Raw genomic sequence first — 19,708 nt, forward strand, 5'->3', positions numbered from 1 at the left:
CCTTTTGGTAAAGTGCCATGTCCAGTCAGTGATGACATTGGCTTATAAAAGTTCCATTACAAATAGTCCATTAAAATCTTACAATAGTTTTCCACATAAGATAAGTTATTTCATCATTCTCACTTTTTAGTACAGCCCTTGAGTCATTCTAACTTGATCACTATTCCTATTCAGCATCATAGTATCTGCATCTGAATTACAAAACTTAAAAAAAAAAAACAAGGACAAGATGTCTTACTGCAAGTAGTGCAACATGTCCTGCTGATTAGGCCAATCGATCAAACTCACGCCTCAAAAAGAGCGTACATTTACATTATATCGAATGTTATAACATACAGGGTTATTACAAATGATTGAAGCGATTTCACAGCTCTACAATAACTTTATTATTTGAGATATTTTCACAATGCTTTGCACACACATACAAAAACTCAAAAAGTTTTTTTTAGGCATTCACAAATGTTCGATATGTGCCCCTTTAGTGATTCGGCAGGCATCAAGCCGATAATCAAGTTCCTCCCACACTCGGCGCAGCATGTCCCCATCAATGAGTTCGAAAGCATCGTTGATGCGAGCTCGCTGTTCTGGCACGTTTCTTGGTAGAGGAGGTTTAAACACTGAATCTTTCACATAACCCCACAGAAAGAAATCGCATGGGGTTAAGTCGGGACAGCGTGGAGGCCATGACATGAATTGCTGATCATGATCTCCACCACAACCGATCCATCGGTTTTCCAATCTCCTGTTTAAGAAATGCCGAACATCATGATGGAAGTGCGGTGGAACACCATCCTGTTGAAAGATGAAGTCGGCGCTGTCGGTCTCCAGTTCTGGCATGAGCCAATTTTCCAGCATGTCCAGATACACGTGTCCTGTAACGTTTTTTTCGCGTTCAACCGTTTCTTCGCTCACTGCAGGCCGACCCGTTGATTTCCCCTTACAGAGGCATCCAGAAGCTTTAAACTGCGCATACCATCGCCGAATGGAGTTAGCAGTTGGTGGATCTTTGTTGAACTTCGTCCTGAAGTGCCGTTACACTGTTATGACTGACTGATGTGAGTGCATTTCAAGCACGACATACGTTTTCTCGGCTCCTGTCGCGATTTTGTCTCACTGCGCTCTCGAGCGCTCTGGCGGCAGAAACCTGAAGTGCGGCTTCAGCCAAACAAAACTTTATGAGTTTTTCTACGTATCTGTAGTGCGTCGTGACCATATGTCAATGAATGGAGCTACAGTGAATTTATGAAACCGCTTCAATCATTTGTAACAGTCCTGTATAATTATATTAAACTAATAGGAAAGTATCAGAACCTATTATGAAATCGAAGGTTAAACAAAAAAATTGGTTACAGAGGGACGCGAACCACCATCACTATTATCCTGCTACGCGTGTGAGGAGAGAATATCTAATTTGTTACAGTGTCCTGAAAGCTTTAAAAAGAAAAATGCGTTTTTAATGGATTCTCAATATGCTGTTGATTCCAAATGGCATACTCAAGTTACAATAATTCTTTTAACACGAATATGACGTTTCTTGTCATTTATAACAACGAGGGTTTTCGAGAGCACCCCAATTTGATGATGCTCAGAAACGTGATATATACGTATATACAACTCAGCACCTAAGGGTGATAGCGTGCATGTGACGTAACTGGCGTTCTTCCATCATATTGGTCAACGTTCAAACGCACGTCCAGAATACCTGACGTGCTAGATATTGCTCTGCACTTCCGCAAAGACCCCACAACGTGTCGTTCCACGCTACGACGTCAGAAACTCGGTACATTCAACACAGCACGGACATTGGCATCGGAGCAGTTCGTACTGAATACCACAACAACATTGTAACCACACTTTTCGACTGTCTGAAAGTTTCATAGATCTACATTTGCATTCATATTTACGACCCAACTATATGGTGGGGTCCAAGATTCCCATAAATATATCCCGTAACATCCAGCATAATACTGTATAGCGTTATCTTACTCAAGCAGTACGACGCGAACATTTCGGAGGAGTTTGACTTAAGACTAAATCTACTCCACAGAACTACCGGAAACAATGAGGTAGCAAATAGCGATACACGACGCAATGCTGCAGTTTCACTTGCGTACCTAGTTTCCGCAAGTTGCACTCCAGCACAGGAAAACAGCACAAATAATGCCATATACAGTGAAGAGCCGAAGAAAGTGGTGCAGCTGTCTAATACCGAGTAGGGCCCCCGCGAGCACGCTGAAGTGTCGCAATAAGACGTGGCATGGACTTCACAAATGTCTGAAGTGGCGCTGGAGCGAACTGGCACCATGAATCCTGCAGGGCTGACCATAAATCCGCAAGAGAAAGAGGCGGTACAGATCTCTTCTGAACAGCACGTTGCAAGGCTTCCCAGATAGCTGTGAGTACCGGGCGTGAGTCGTGCTTCGGTAGCTCAGTTGGTAGAACACTTGCCCGCGAAAGGCAAAAGTCCCGAGTTCGAGTCTCGGTCGGGCACACAGTTTTAATCTGCCAGGAAGTTTCATATCAGCGCACACTCCGCTGCAGAGTGAAAATCTCATTCTGGAAACATCCCCCAGGCTGTGGCTAAGCCATGTCTCCGTAATATCCTTTCTTTCAGGAGTGCTAGTTCTGCAAGGTTCGCAGGAGAGCTTCTGTAAAGTTTGGAAGGTAGGAGACGAGGTACTGGCAGAAGTAAAGCTGTGAGTACCGGGCGTGAGTCGTGCTTCGGTAGCTCAGTTGGTAGAGCACTTGCCCGCGAAAGGCAAAGGTCCCGAGTTCGAGTCTCGGTCGGGCACACAGTTTTAATCTGCCAGGAATTTTCACCTCAATAATGTTCATGTCTGCGGAATTTGGTGCCCAGCGGAAGTGTTTAGACTAAGAAGAGTGTTCCTGGAACCACTCTGTAGCAATTCTGGATGTGTGGGGTATCGCATTCTCCCGCTGGAACTGCTCAAGTCCATCGGAATGCATAATGGACATGAATGGATGCAAATGACCAGACAGGATACTTACGTACGTGTCACCCGTCAGAGTCGTATCCAGACGTATCAGGTGTCCCACATCACTCCAACTGCACACGCCCGACACCATCACAGAGCCTCCACCAGCTTGAACAGTCCCCTGCTGACATGCAGGGTCCACGGATTCATCAGGTTGTCTCCACAGGCGTACACGTCCATCCGATCGATACAATCTGAAACGAGACTCGTCCGACCAGGCAACATGTTTCCAGACATCAACAGTCCAATGTCGGTGTTGACGGGCCCAGGCGAAAAGTAAATCTTAATCATCAAGGGTGGACTAGTGGGCCTTCGGTTCAGAAAGCTCATATCGACGATGTTTCGTAGAATAGTAACACATTGACACTTGTTGATGGCTCGGCATTGAAATTGCAGCAAGTTGCGGAAGTGTTGTACTACTGTCACATTGAACGATTATCTTCAGTCGTCGTTGGTCCCGTTCTTGTAGGATCTTTTCCGACTGCAGCTATGTCGAAGATTTGAGTTGTTATACCGAATTCCTGATATTCAATTCATCGCTACCTCGGAGATGCTCTGTCCCATCGCTCGTGCGTCGACTATAACGCCACGTTCAAAGTCACTTAAATCTTGATAACCTGCCATTGTAGCAGTAGTAACAGATCTAACAACTGCGCCCTACGCTCGTCTTATTTAGGAGTTGCCGACCGCAGCACCGTATTCTGCTTGTTTACATATCTCTGTATTTGGATACGCGTGCTTGTACTAGTTTCTTTGGCGCTTCAGTGTAGTTGCATGAAATTTAATACTGCTTCGGTATCCACCTCTCGGGATAATTTTTTTACTGCTGTTTTAACGTTAATGACTGTTATCCGAGCACATAATAAGTTGTTGTGGGAAGTGTCAGCTATAAACGCTATTCAATTTTAGTTCTTATGGTCAATGTTTGTAGTTCGAGCCACATTTGCACGTACTATTATATTCTTGAAGTCCAGATTTTCCAGGCTGATTAAACTGTTAGTTAAAACACTACTTTCCAGATATTCCATTAAAGTTTTTCCTCTGATATCTTTTTGTAAAACACTCTACAGGAATTATTTCCGTAAGAACTACCGTAGAACTTGTCACAAACCAAATGGAAGGAAATAATCACATAGTTTGTGCGCCTTCAAGCTAAATAACAAAAGACCTACTTTCTGCGCATGTCAAAGATAAGCCACAAAAGAAGTCTGGGGGAAGCACATTCTAACTATTTATAGCTACGGTTCCGCAAGAAAGTTCTGGTACAGCACTCTTTTCTAATTATAATCACTTTTTGGTTAGAACTTCTGTTGTAACAAATAATAAAGTTTTGGTAATGTTAATTTTAATGCTGCAAGACAGAAGTTGTTAATGTTTAACTGTATTTCATATTACCGGTTGAAAATTCTAGGTCTTACGTTCCTTGACGTTACAACTTTTTGATTTTCCGTTTGCTAACATATTTTTCATAGAAACTAATGAATATATACTTTGTCGATAATTCAATTGTATCTGGAATTTTGTTTCAATTAAATGTCTAGAACTTCGAAATTTGCACATTACTTGTTGCACAAAAGTACAGCGTTAAATAGTTAAATATGACACTGTCATTGCTACTAATGATCTTTCTGTTTTAAATGAAAATGAGTCAGTGACGTTACTTTAGAAATACTGTGTTTGGGTATTCTGAAAAATCATAACTGAAAGGAATGGTCATGTTATTTACTGATAATATAAAATAGAGGTTCATTGTGCATTAGCCCAAATGTATCTCACAGTTTATCTGTAAACATGTGCCTAGAGCTGCTAATGGATGACTGCATCATGTGGTACAACTTGCAGTCGGTACCGGCCTCTTCATATTAAAAATTTGGCGTATTCCTGACGCGCTGCAGTATGTAGGTGAAGCTGCAGATGTGCAAGTGGTTTTTTAAGCTACACCATCCTTCATTGTGGCGGCTGCGGAATTTGATTCTGCTCGTTCCATTAAGAGTCCGGTGTTTTCCGCAACGTCATGCAGCAAGACATTGCTCGTAAACTCCGGTCGTGCTTGAGTGGCCATGCAGAACAGCGCTTGGCATCACGTTGGCGAGTGGTGCAGCGTTTTTCGACCGTCACTCATCACCCGGCGCCGTTCTACGGCCTGCTGAGGTGAGGCGCTGCAGCCGCTCGTGAGGAACAAGTCCGCCCCTCGCCCTTCCCCCCCCCCCCCTACAGAACACTTGCAGCCACGCCTCGTGGGAGCGAAACCGGCAATTATTGGCAGTCGCTGCCGCTGCCGCCCCTGTTACGAGGCCTGCCTAACCGCCGTGTCCGCTTAGCGTGCTCGCGCTCGTACCTGCACAATAGTTCACGGAGATTTATTTTTATTCCCCCCGGCAGCCTCCTTATTAGAAGCCCTACTCATTGAAAGATAATAGTTCTCTTATTTATTAGTTCGCCTTAACGCCACGGCATTCCAGAGGTCTGCTCACACCACAATATTTATGGGCCTGCCGAAGGCGCACGCAACAGCGATATGAGAGCAAATTCTCCCCCCCCCCCCCCCATCCTCATTCCTCGCCCATCAATTGCATTTAATCATTGTGTGTCGGACCGGAAAAAGAGTGTTACCAGGTGCTTGGGAGCGTTATTTATTCTTGCAGTCCATTAACAGTTTTTCTATTTCTGTATATTTTATGAAAATTTGTGATCAGTAAATGAACAGGGTCTCAGTAGTTTAAAAATATATACGACAACTGAATGTTTCGTGTCAGCTCTCGAAGTAAACAGGAGATTAAAAGATACAGAATAACAATTTTTGGTGCCTGGGAAAAGGGGGCGGTTGAATTTAAGAATTTTATAAATGAAAACACCACCCAGTACATACCCACTGATAAGTGTGCAATTACTATGCTTGCAGCGATGCCCTTAGTCTTACAAATACACAAAAAAGTGGACTCTTCCTCACTGACAGCATAGAAGACTCCATCACTAACAGAAGTTGAAAAGAGACACAATGTATAGGTTAAATTTCGCGATATTATGACGGAGGGCAACCTTAATAATCATTTAAAAGTTGACTGTCACCTAACTGTAGTAGCTGAATGGCGAATTTACATATTGGTGACTTTTAAACAACTGCCGTATTGCATGCTGAGCGCGTGCATCAGTAGTAATAAGGTGCACGTTAACCTTGAATACGGCAGAACACACGTTAATCAGCCACATCTGTAGTTCCCTCGGCACAGAAGGCAGCTGCAGTCATTGTTAATTATTAACGCTTGTCACTCACTTTTCACTTTGCATTCACTACAACTACATCTACACGATGACTCTGCAATTCACAGTTACATGCCTGACAGAGGGTTCATCGAACCACCTTCAAGCTGTTTGTGTACCGTGCCACCCTCGATGAGCGCGCGAGGAAAATATTCCTTGCGATCTCTGACCTTATTTTGTTTTCTCCCTGTAGGTGAGCGCCGATAAAGTATTTTCACTTTCGCAGCTGGAAGTTGGTGACTGAAACATCCTGCTGTAAAGAGAAACGCCTCTGTTTAATGAGCACCACCCCCAATCGTGTAAAATGTCCGTGGGACGCTCTCCCCTATTTCGCGACAGTACAGAACAAGCAGATATTCTGTGAACTTTGTCGATGTCCTCCGTCAATTCTCCCCGATGCGGATCGCACTCCGCGCAGGGCAAACAAGAGAAGTGTAAGGACTCTCCTCAGTAGACCTGTTGCATTTTCTGAGTGTTCTGCCAACAAATCGCAGTCTTTTGTTCTCTTTCCCCGCAACATTATCTACATAATCGTTGCAAATAAAGTTATTCGTGATTATATTCTCTAAGTATTTAGTTGAATCTACTGCTTGGAGATTTGTGTCATTTATCATGTAGCCGAAATTTAGCGGACTCCTGTTAGTACGCATGACCTGACACTTTTCATTACATAGGGTCAATTACAACTTTTCGCAGCATACATATATCTTGTCTAAATCATTTTTCAATTGATTTTGATCATCGGATGACATTACAAGACGGTAAATGACAGCATCATGTGCAAGCAATCTAATAGGCTGCTCAGATTGTCTCCTAAGTTGTTTATTTATAAAGAATGGATCAGCAACAGCGGAGGGCGTATAGCACTTCCTTGGGCAACGCCAGATATTACTTCTGTCTTACTCGATGATTTTCCATCAGTTACTACAAACTCTGCCCTTTCTAACACGATCACGACTCCACTCGCACAACTGATACGGTAATCCGTAGGCACGCTATCTGGTTAGACGTCACTTTGTGAAGGTTGCATTTCCATCATTCATATAATCAATCCAATCACTTAACGACTCACAAAATAGCCAGTTTCAGATATTTACTACACAGACTGTACAAAAATCCTACGAACAAACATGACTATACAGGAGAACTAAACACAATAAAACAAATTGCACAGGAGACAGATTTTGATGCAAAGACAATTGATAAAATAAAGAACAAAATACAAAAACAGGTAACACGAAATCTGGAAAAACACGCACACACAGATGTAACACAGCTCACAGCAAATCAGCACACAGTAAGCAACAAATGACACATAATAACTTACAGCAACGAAGTCACACAAAGTGTGTGAGTTGTACTGAAGAGACAAGGACTCAGCACAGCATACAGAAAAACAACACAGTACAGAACAGACTTGGAAAAAATACCACCAGCATTGAAAAATACGGCCAGTCTGGTATATATCAACAAACTTGGAACTGCTGCCAGACTGTATCTGTGGGACTAACATGTAGGAATTTTAGAATCAGGTACAAAGAACATCTCACAGCACTGATAAGTAATAGCTCACACACAACAATTGCAGATCACCTAATAGCACAGAATCGCCACTCAACGAATATAGAAACTGATTTAAAGATACTAAATACTAGAAATATCCTACACCAAAAATTAACAATAGAAAAAAGCAATCACATCCAAAAAAATCAGTAGCACTAGAAAGAAAGTACTAAACGAATACACATCACTGCGAAATAAAACCCTCTTTGCCACAGTAGAAGAACAACATAAATGAGTCCTGCTCACAAACGTCATATGACTACCCTCTAAATTTAAATTCTCCGCTCCCCATCTCCACACCATTCAATCAGCCTGCATATCAACAAGCGTACTAAATGTAAGGAAAATTGGAAAGTCAGAAGCATCTCCCCCATAAACATATCTGGCCCACCTCTCTCTCTCTCTCTCTTTCTCTCACTGTCTTGGACACACACACACACACACACACACACACAACACAGAGAGAGAGAGAGAGAGAGAGAGAGAGAGAGACAGACAGACAGACAGAGAGAGAGAGTGAGTGAGTGAGAAGCTATTCATCACAAACGTCAAAAACTTTCAACGAATGTCGATTTTTGCGTTGCTGTAGCTGTGAACGTAGTGCCCATTTTTCCCTGCGCAGTCAGGAATATTTCGAAAGAATGTGCCACCACTAACACTTGTACTCTGAACAGTCTGATCGGAGATAATGTCGCCTTTTTTTAAAAAAAAAAAAAAAACGGATGAAACGCGGAAGCACTAGATATCAAGTATACATTGTTTACTTTACGTCAGATGGGCGTTCGAGTTGCTGTTAAGACTTGTAGGCTGATATAAGGCTCTTGGTGTGTCATATTAAGAAAAGTTAACATTCTAGTCAGTCACATTCTTCCATGAAATGAAAATCATACTTCTGCAAAGGTGGTACCAAAGGATCAACAAGTTGGGAGATGACAGTAATATCAACATGTTGTTGGAAAAAAACAAAAATTTAAAGCAGTGAACAGCAGAGCAAGTCAAACTTATTTGCGAGTTGACATAGCTTAATATCACCTGTTTGGTATGACATAAACTATGAATGATAAATTGATGTATGCATTGTTGTAACCATAGTGGCACTGAAATTTGCACTGTGCAGATGAAACTGGAAATGCGTGTATTTAATCATTTTTTCTTGTTACTTAGTAGAAATTAGACGTTATAGATTCTGAATATCTGTGCACATGATATATCAGTTAGCTTAAAAAATGGTTAATGATTGTCTATAGACGGACTTGTGGTACGCTGCAATCAGTTTAATGTGTTACGCGAAAGACGCTCACCGTCAGGTGAAGGTTATGACAACCATGAACTCACAGAAACAGAGGTAAATATACTATTTGTCACTTAACACTAATAAGAAAGCAAAAAAGAAATACATTTACGACATGTACTGATAAAAATTGTAAAGTTGTTACATGCTACTTGTTCCATCATCACAGGTTACATCAAAAAATTGCGAAATAGACGCTACGCAGGACACTAAATCGAGTGCCGTATGTTGCAGGACCGGGAAGACGATGACATCGACGGCAGCGGTCGCGGTGGTCCACCACTGCCCCCTCCGCCGCCTCCCAACCCACACGGTAAGCTGCTGCCTTAATCACTCACACTGAATTAGTGCTCACTAACAGTTAGCTCGTACTGGAAAGAAAAGCCAGCATACCAGCTGTGTACACTCGGTTGACTTGCAGACGTGCACATTTGTTTATGGAGGAAAAGTGTCTGGTCTTTCAGCTTTCTGTAATGTAGTGGGCTTGTCCTTTATTGGCAAGCTTTTTCGTACAAATGATAACATTTGAGCTGAATAGCATCCCGTAAATAGTTTACAAGACGAATTTCGTGCGGTAGCGTTCTCGCTTCCCACGCCCGGGTTCCCGGGTTCGATTCCCGGCGGGGTCAGGGATTTTCTCTGCCTCGTGATGGCTGGGTGTTGTGTGATGTCCTTAGGTTAGTTAGGTTTAAGTAGTTCTATGTTCTAGGGGACTGATGACCATAGATGTTAAGTCCCATAGTGCTCAGAGCCAAGACGAATTTCAGTAAAAGTTAAAACATGGGTAGTGCACAGTAGTCGAATAAGTCAGGCGCTACCGCATATCATTACATTCAGGGACGAAACACTAAAGATAATAGATTAGTTTTGATATTTGGGCATAAAGATAATTGTCGACGGTCGAAGCAGACATGACATGACACGCAGACCGGTAAGAGAAGTGTTTCTGGAAACGAGAAATATTTCAATATCCGATATAAATTTAACTGTTAGAATATTTTTTCTGAAACTATTGGCGCGGTTTGTAGCCTTATGTGGAAGTGAAACGTTGAGAATGAACAGTACACGTAAGAAGAAATTTTTAAGCTTTTGAAATCTGGTGCTGCAGAAGAAGGGTAAAAAAATTGGATGGATAAGTTGGGTAGATAGTGCAGAGGTACTGAATGGAACTGGGGAGAGCAGTAATTTGTGGCACAATTTCACTAAAAAAAGAATTGGCATCAACGAATGGCCAGCTGATTGAAGTAGGGAAGTCTGGGTTGCGGTTTGGGGGGGGGGGGGGTTATAGTTGTGACGGGAGACTATAGTAATCAGGTTAGCAAGAGAATGAAAGACTGTAGCGGTTACGCGGAGATTAGAAAGGCTGCACAGGATAGACTGGAGTAGGCGGCTGCACAAACAAGCTGAAACGTTCCTTCACTTATGTCGGCTAATTTCCCGAAGGCTTGCAGATCAACTGTACTGCTTAATGATGGAGTCACTATTTTGTATAGAATATTCCAGTCGTAAAATAGTCCCCGGTTCCGATTTCCAGACGGGGACCACTCACAAGCTTTTTGTCATTAGGAGACAAAAAATAGGTCGTAGAGCGTGATGTTAGGTCCATCAACTGCGTAGTTAGTTTAAAGAACTTAGAAACTCAGACGGGTGGGTTGAAGTAAGATGTAGTGCGAATTAGTAAAGAGCAGTGTTTGGGAGAACAAGAGTTTTGGTCGTGCCGACCGCGGTGGCCGTGCGGTTCTAGGCGCTTCAGTCCGGAACTGCGTGACTGCTACGGTCGCAGGTTCGAATCCTGCCTCGGGCATGGATGTGTGTGATGTGCCTAGGTTAGTTAGGTTTAAGTAGTTCTAAGTTCTAGGGGACTGATGACCTAAGATGTTAAGTCCCATAGTGATCAGAGCCATTTAATTTTGGTCGCGTCAGGATATGGTTATGAACACAAAATCAAGTAGGGATAATGAGGAGGAGATCTGAGTATGAATAAGAAAGAAGTAACAGGGTACGTTATTTGAATAGCCAAGGTAAATATAAAGCCAATACCAACTGCAGCACTGCAAGTTTAAATGCCAACTATCTACGCGTATGGTGAAGAAATTAGAAGAACATATCATCAGATGAAATAAATTACTCACATAGTTAGGGAGTACAAAGATTTAATTGTAATGCGGGACTGAAATTCGATTATGGGAGAAGGATGTCAAGGAAAGGTAGTAGGAGAAGATGGACTGAGAAAAGAGTGAAAGAGGAGACAGTCTGAGAAAGCCAGCTGTCCCGTCAATGCCTGAGTAGCAAATTTCGAGTGTTAGTGAAGAATCTAAAGGTATTCTTGAGACCTACGAATCCCATCCGTAGGTATCGTGTAGACAAACTTCACCCGGTTTAAGCATTTACGGAAACATTCAAACAGTCATTCTTTCCGTGCTCCACACGCGAGTGGATCAAAAAGGAACATTAACAAGTGTCATGCCGTTTAACGTCGTTCGATGAATACACATCTAGATTTAGATATGGACCGATATCTTTTCAGTTTCTTGTGCTTCCATAACTCTCTCAGTCGAGTGCGAGAATCGCTCCTACAGAAGAGCAGACGCTGCTTCCCGACGCGTCCACGTCCGTTGCTAACGTGTGCTCCGTCTATCGTGATCTAGCGGGCGTTAACCAGAAACCTAGATTCAGCTTGTGTGAGCCAGTCAGCTCATATTACAATCCAAGAAACCCTTTCTACAACTACTGCAATACGTTTCTCTTATTGTTACAAAATTTGCTTAACTTCTTATGTGCAACGGAAACAAACCTGAACAGATGCTTCGAAAGCCCTCCGCCTTTACACCTTTGTAGAAACGTCCAGCGCCGACATTTTGCCTCAGCTTTCTTCTTGATTTCGTGCGTTTCGACACCATTTCCTCTACTGCGCGAAACTCTTAATCTCAGAGTGGCACTTACGACCAAATCGTCAGTTACTTTCCGTATTTATTCAATGTTTCCCTTCTGGTACAGTTTTTCTTCCCTCCTTCTGGTGCCACGAAGTTTTTCCATCGTGTATTGCCAAGTGTCACTTCACCATGTCCTCTCCTCTAGCCACTGTCTTTACATGTTCCTCTCATAGACGATTCTGCCCTGCAGTATCCGCCATTGTAGCATAGTCATAATGTTAGAGAAGTATACAATGAAACTCACATAACTGTTGATGCTGAGAATAAGTTGAGAACTTCTAAGTGTAGGGAACATTGATAACGGCAGCATTAAGCAATTGGAAGTACTTTCAGCATTAATAATACTAAAATAGTTTCTGATGTAATAAGTATGTGAAATAACTGGTAGAATATACACTGAAGAGAAAAATAAACTGGTACACCTGCCTAATATTGTGTGGGGTCCCTGCAAGCACGAGGAAGTGCTGCAGCACGACGAGGCATGAACTTTGAAGTAGTTCTGGAGGGAACTGACACCATGAATCCTACAATGCTGTCCATAAATCCGTTAGAGTAAGATGTAGCACGTTACAAGGAATCTCAGATATGCTCAATAGTGTTCATGTCTGGGTGATTAAAGTCAGAAGAGTGCTCTTGGAGCCCCTCTGTAACAATTCTGGAAGTGTGGTGTGTCGCATTGTCCTGCTGGAATTGCCCAAGTCCGTCGCTGTGCACAGTGGAGATGAATGGATGCAGGTGATCAAACAGGATGCTTACGCACCTGTCACGTGCCAGAGTCCATGGATAATGAGGTTGTCTCCATACCACGTCCATTCACTCGATACAATTAGAAACGAGACTCATCCGACAAGGAAACATGCCAGTCTTTAAAATAACTGACGATCGCCAGAGGAAAGATACTATCAAACTGAGACTGGGAATGTCTAAAAAAGCACGTCTGGAAAGGCGAAACTTAATTAACCCACTACACGTAATAATGTTACGGAGATTTTCTGAAGCTACTGGCCTGGACTGGAGGCTTGTACAGGAGTGAAACAGGGACAATGAATGGTTAGGCAGGAATACAATATAAGCTTTTGAAATGTGGTGCTACAGAAGAATGATGAACAAGGTAGGTCGGATAGCTAATGAGGGAGTATTCAATCGAATTGGAGGAAAACATAAATTTACGGCACAGGTTGTCTAAAAGAAGAGACTGATGGATAGGACACACTCTGATTCATCAAGGTATCTTCAATTCGGTCGTGGATGGAAATGCAGGGGCTATAAAGTGGTGCAGAAGTGACCTCCGTAAGCCCACCTTGAACTTGTCAGGTGGTCCTCTTACGTTATCTACAAACTCACTGTCTCCATACGCTTGGAGACACGACTCGCAAGTCTCTGCCACTACACATTTAACCATGAACTCATCGCTAGAGTCTTGTCAGGTGCAGATGAACTCTACCAGCATAGTAAGGGGAACGGCTACATGAATTCACATTTATAATTGAGGACTTGCAGCGTTGCTGCTATGTTAGTAAAATACTGGGCATGACGATTATTATATGCCAACACAGTGACTAATTCAGTCTTCAGAATTTCCAAGCAGCTCTCACTCTTTCCACTATGGATTCTTTTTCTTTCATTAGTTCACTTTGTCCGTGATATGGTGATAACATGATGGATGCAGGATATGATTTAATATAGAGTGTCATGGGTATAAGTGCAGATATATGACTGAGGACAGTGTCTCGAACAACATTACTTCAGCATTTATATCATTTGCAGGCTAATAATTATAGCTATTAGGAGTAGTATATTTTTAGGTTGGGCAATACCTCCAAGTATATGTGGCAAGAGCAAGCAGTTAGACCTTACTTTCGTTTTGACAGCAGGTCAGTTTTAAAAACACGCGGACGCAAAACCTATTGTCTATACTGACATGCATTCTCCACTTAGTGCAGCAGCTCCAACCATGCAGGAAACATCAGGTAGTAAATTAATGTGACGTGTTTCTGGGAAGACTGTCCGATGCAGAAAAGAAAACAACAATCAGACTGATGTGTGCACATGTTAAGGTACCACTTATATAAATATCTACAGTTATACCCTAAATAAATAAATATATATATATATATATATATATATATATATATATATATATATATATGTGTGTGTGTGTGTGTGTGTGTGTGTGTGTGTGTGTGTGTATGTGTGTGTGTGTGTGTGTCTGTATGTATTTGTATGTATGTAGTGGTATGTACATGAGCCTTTTCACAGTCGGTGAAGTTGGGCCCTTCTATTGTATGAAGTGGCGCTTAGTTTGTGGATCATAAGTGAAAAATCAAGATTCATCACATGTGATCACTGTTTCCAAGAAACTAGGATCATTTTCAAAGGTCTTCAAAGCGTCGGTAAAAACATTCTCACAAACTTCTTTTTGTTTGCACACACTTTTCTCATGTTAAACTCGTTATGTAAAATTTGCATTAGGCATTTTTTATCGATTCCTATAGTTTCAGAAATCGATCTAATATTCAACCGATGGTCATATCGAATCAGATTACCTTCTTTTTTCAAGATTTTTATCTGTCTTTCATATTGAAGAACGTCCCAAGCGCGAGTCATTTGCAAAGCCTTCTCGGCCATCTTGAAAATGCTTGAACCATACAAAAACTCGAGTACGTGATAAACAGTCTTCGCCATACATTTCTTCTATTAAAAGACAGGTCTCAGTAGCAGTTTTTCCAAATTTCATCTGTAACTTCAGATGTTTGTTGGTTTGTAATTATACTTATAATTTTTCGGCAAAACAAAATACCAGCTGTTACAGACGGAGGCCATGGCCCCACAGATTTGTCTACAGTCACTGGAGACGCCGCATTCGACTGAGAAAACTTCACGCTCAAATCTATTGGTCATTCAGATTTGGCGCAAGCGTACTTACTCTCTGGCTGCATCGGATCATTTTATAGCATCTCGTATTTGTTTATGCTTGCGTAAATATGTATCTATGTAAATGTTATGAATATATAAGGGGCAGTCAAATGAAAACGAGACAGGTGCAACAAAAAGCAAGTAAACTCTTTATTATTTCGAAAGTAACCGCTTTAACTGCTAATACATTTATCTCACACCAAGACAAGATGGTAAAGGCCTTCCGAGAAAAATGTTTGCCACTGGCTACCGAGCTATGATTGTACTCAGGCGTCCACCTGTTTGTCCGAAACAAATCGGCGGCCACGAATATCTTTCTTGAGGGTTCCCAAAAATGGAAAGCGCGTGGCAAGAGAACGATACTGTGTGTTGCGAAGGTTGTTTCGACTACGCTGCAGAAGTTTTGTTGGGACCCTGATACATCATCTGCACTGTTCCGATCTCTCCCCGGGTGATTTCTATATTTTTCGAGCCCTGCAGAAAGACACTGGTGGCCGTCGATTTTCCTCAGACGAAGAGGTACACGACTCGGTACAATCATGGTTCTGTAGGAAACAGTAAAATCTTCTTTGGAGGCATTGGCGGTCTTGGCTCACAGTGGGATAAATGTATTAACAGTTATGGTGATTGCTTTTGAAATACTGAACAGTTAACTTAATTTTTCTACCTGGCTCATTTTCATCTGATTCCTCCTGATATACTATATACAGTCAGGACCACAAGAAGGTACACCATAAATTTTAAATGTAACGTCCGTAGCGACATATCTGGTAGTTGTCTCGAATCTGTAATCAATGCGCTGTTGCACAGGGTATAGATAAACAGTGTGAGAGTTAAACTTTTTTTTTGTTGGTTGCAGTTTAAAATGAGTGCAAAATATCTGAAGCGTCACGAGGCAGTATTCCTTGTAAATCATCCAAAGGGATCAAACCTTTCATATGGAACTCCCCCTAAAATTCTTACAAAAGTCAAACACATTCGTTGCGAAGTGGATCAAGCGATATTTAGAGGTTGAAAACATGGATAATTTACCGGAGAGTGGGTGGGTTAAGTAGAAAACCTATAATCGATAATGGCGGAGATTGGATCAATTATCAGGTGATTCTACAGTAAGTAGTAACACGTATTTTTATGTGTAGATACATTTATAATAGTGTGTTTTATTTCATATATATATATAACAGCATACACTTTCTTGTGGAACTGACTGCACATATGTTTGTATGTAGATGTGTTTGCATGTCGCTGTACGTACGAAAAGTCTTCGAAGACTGTTGTCAGTTTATTTTAATAGTCAGAGAATAACTTGCATTACATTGACACACACCGGCTTTCAACACATTAGCGAGTCTGTGGTACCAGTACAAGAAAATAAAACACTAGGATGAAATTTATTACCTAAATGGTGATTAATTGTTAAATTAAATTTACAGCAGTCAAGGCAAAATTTACAGAAATGAATGATAGCGTACGCAACTCACCGAATGTTACCATTACCAAAAGGACGCAAAATAGCACGCTTTTTGGTATCAGGAGGTAACAATGATATTTTCATTTGATGTAGTGCGAATCGTTTGTCATGGTCGAGGTGGAGTAAACAAGAATACAACCACTTTGTTTGCATCAGACGAATTTTGCACATTCTTCGTCTGAGTGTGGACTACAATAGCGAACTTTTGGAGATCTCACTTTTCCTCTAATGGAGTACATTCGCAATTGTAAACACGGCGTTACTCAGTTTCGACTGCAGCGCCACAGTTCTCAGACTCGTCATACTTGCAGAACTCTAGAGGAACGCAGTGACATAACAGTGGCGCCTTGATTTGTAAGGTATGCACCACTCAACATTAGACTAGCACTCATTCCGTTTCTGGTCTCTGCTGGCTTGGGGGCCGATCCTCCACGTCAGTGGACAGAGGGACGAACTGGGACCCTCTCATTGGACGGCTGCCGCCACCACACACTGCCAGATATATGTCGAGGCTGGCGGTTTGCACCTTGGACATTTGCAGGGCCACCACTCCCCACGGCTCGGCTGTGCCGTCACCTGACAGAAATTAACTGCCGGCATGGAGTGCCCACCACACGAGGTTGTTCCACTCACGAGGCACACCGCGAGTGGCGGTTGCAGGGATCTTCACGACTACGCTCTACCACCAAGGACAGTGGGTTTGACGCCTACCCCACTCATACTGACATGTACAAGAACGAAGTGTACCAATTAAAATGTGTGTAAAATAGGGCTGTAGTCTTTCGGCCCTGCTGTTCAATCTATAAGTCGAAGAAGCAATGACGGAAATAAAAGAAAGGAACAAGAGTGGGGTCAAAATTCAGGGTGAAAGGATATGAATGATTTTGTTACTGATGATACTGCTATCGTTAACGAAGGTGAATAATGCTGGATGTGTTGACTGGAATGAACAATCAAATAAGTACACAACATGGATTGACAATAAACCATAGAAAGGTGAAAGTAATCAGAAATAGCAGAAATAAGAACAGCGAGAAACTTAATGTCGTAAGTGTTGATCACGTCCGCAGCGACATCTCTGGTAGTGGAAGGAAGTGCGAGGATGCTTAGACGAAATGGCTACATGAAAGATGTCAAGAACTTGAGAAAGAAATGATTACTGGATGGACTGACTCATCATATATAAAAGTCAAAACAACGTTCGTTGAAATCAAAGGAAAGAGCGGCAACATTAAGAGTGCAATGGGAAATCCACTATTGAATGTGATAGAGGGAGCTGGAATTGTGCTACCTAGGCAGCAAAATAACGCATGAAGGTCGGAGCAAGAAGACATAAAAAGCAAACTAGCACCGGCCAAAAGGGAATTCCAGACCAACAGATGTCTACTGGTATCGAACATTCAGTTGAGGAAGAAATTTTCGAGTAGATAGTTTGGAGCATAGCATTGTGTGGCAGTCGGACAGTGACTGTGCGGAAACTGGAAATAGAAGAGAATAGAAGCATTTGAGATGGGAGATATAGTCTTAAAAATTACGTGCACTGATAAGGTAAGGCGTTGTGGCTAGGCAAGACAGCCAACCCACTATGAGGAAGCCGAAAGGCACGCGTTTAAGCTCACGCAGGCTGGCGTGAGGTCTGGAACAGGACAAGGTAATTATACTAGCAACAAACGTGCGTAGCTGCTGGAATACTTAACTTTAATCCATAATTGGTGAACATCGCTCTTGACGGTACATGTTTTACAGCATCAATAGTAACTGGTAATGGCGCCTTGCTAGGTCGTAGCAAATGACGTAGCTGAATGCTATGCTAACTATCGTCTCGGCAAATGAGAGCGTAATTTTTCAGTGAACCATCGCTAGCAAAGTCGGCTGTACAACTGGGGCGAGTGCTAGGAAGTCTCTCTAGACCTGCCGTGTGGCGGCGCTCGGTCTGCAATCACTGATAGTAGCGACATGCGGGTCCGACGTATACTAACGGACCGCGGCCGATTTAAAGGCTACCACCTAGCAAGTGTGGTGTCTGGCGATGACACCACATTCCTCCCCCGCGAATCGGCGGACGGTTGTCGCATAAGGCTTCCGTCCGCCGTGGGGAGGACCTCATGTTGATGTATGCGACGAGGTGTGGAGCCTAACAACAGCCGAGGCTGTGCCACCAGCACCCTGCCATTCGGCCCGAGGGGAGCTAGGAAACGCCTGAAAACCTGCTCCAGGGTGCACGCCAACATGCGGTGTATGCGCCCGTAGGGAGTCAGGAGGGGCCGAAGGGTCGACCTCCATCGGGCCGGGGCCCCGACGGGCGAAGACGACATATGGTCCGGAGCGGGCAAGAGTTCCATGGTGGAGGACAACTGGTCACGGGAAGCGATCGGCGGCGCGTGACCCAGGGAGGCACCCGGCGGTTGCAGCGACGCGTCCACTGCGGGCGTCGCCGGCGGGAGAACAGGCGGCGGCGGCGGCGGCGCGTCGCCATGGGGCAAAATGGACGGCAGCGTCGGTAACACCTGGGGCTGAGGCAAGCCAGTAGATGGGTCCCCAGGGCGCTGAACGGACGGCACCATCGCTGAAAGCTGACGGGGAGCGGCAGATCCCGTGCGACGACAGAGGCGCAGCTGATTGAGATGCCGACGCACCTCACCAGAGGCCCCCAAAACCAGATACGTAGCGCGGCCGAGGCAGCGAAGAATGCACCCTTCGAGCCAACGCCGTGGCGATAGTATACAACGTCGCCTGGGGCAAAAGCAGGCGTCTGCCGCTGCACAGGAACCTGATGCGGCGGATGTAGCAAAGACATCAAGGTTCGATGATGGCGACCGTGGAGCAACTCAGCCGGCGAACGACCATCTCGGGGCTGAGAGCGATACGAGGACAAAAAGAGCAATAACGCGTCTTCCCGAGAATGCGACTCTTTCAGCTTCAACATCTGTGACTTGAAAGTCCTGACCAATCGTTCAGCGGCACCGTTTGACTGTGGCGAAAACTGCGCGGACATCAGATGTTGAATACCATTGGCCTTGCAGAATGACTGAAATTCTGCGGACATGAATTGTGGGCCATTGTCGGAAACAATAGTCTGTGGAAGACCTTCAATGCAAAAGATAGCGGATAACGCTTGGATGGTGGCAGAAGACGTCGTGGAAGACATCCGGACAACAAAAGGAAAATTACTGAATGAATCGACCAGAACCAACCATCGAGCATTCCAGAAGGGACCAGCAAAATCGATGTGTAAGCGTTGCCAAGGAGAAGTGGCTTTTGGCCATGCAAAGAATTT

General features: G+C 43.3%; 1 protein-coding gene across 1 annotated transcript in view; it reads left to right on the forward strand.

The window, feature by feature from the left end:
• Window positions 1-9,336: 9,336 nt before the first annotated feature.
• Window positions 9,337-19,708, forward strand: part of LOC126176670 (collagen alpha-1(I) chain-like) — a gene marked incomplete at its 3' end in the record, with an annotated part of 308,515 nt that continues 298,143 nt past the window's right edge. Inside the window, exon 1 of the mRNA XM_049923829.1 lies at window positions 9,337-9,424. Within this exon, the coding sequence (XP_049779786.1) occupies window positions 9,337-9,424 (88 nt within the window). The remainder of the gene's footprint in view (window positions 9,425-19,708) is intronic.

This window comes from Schistocerca cancellata, chromosome 3 (genome assembly GCF_023864275.1).
Source record: "Schistocerca cancellata isolate TAMUIC-IGC-003103 chromosome 3, iqSchCanc2.1, whole genome shotgun sequence".
In the NCBI taxonomy this organism is placed as follows: Eukaryota; Metazoa; Arthropoda; class Insecta; order Orthoptera; family Acrididae; genus Schistocerca; species Schistocerca cancellata.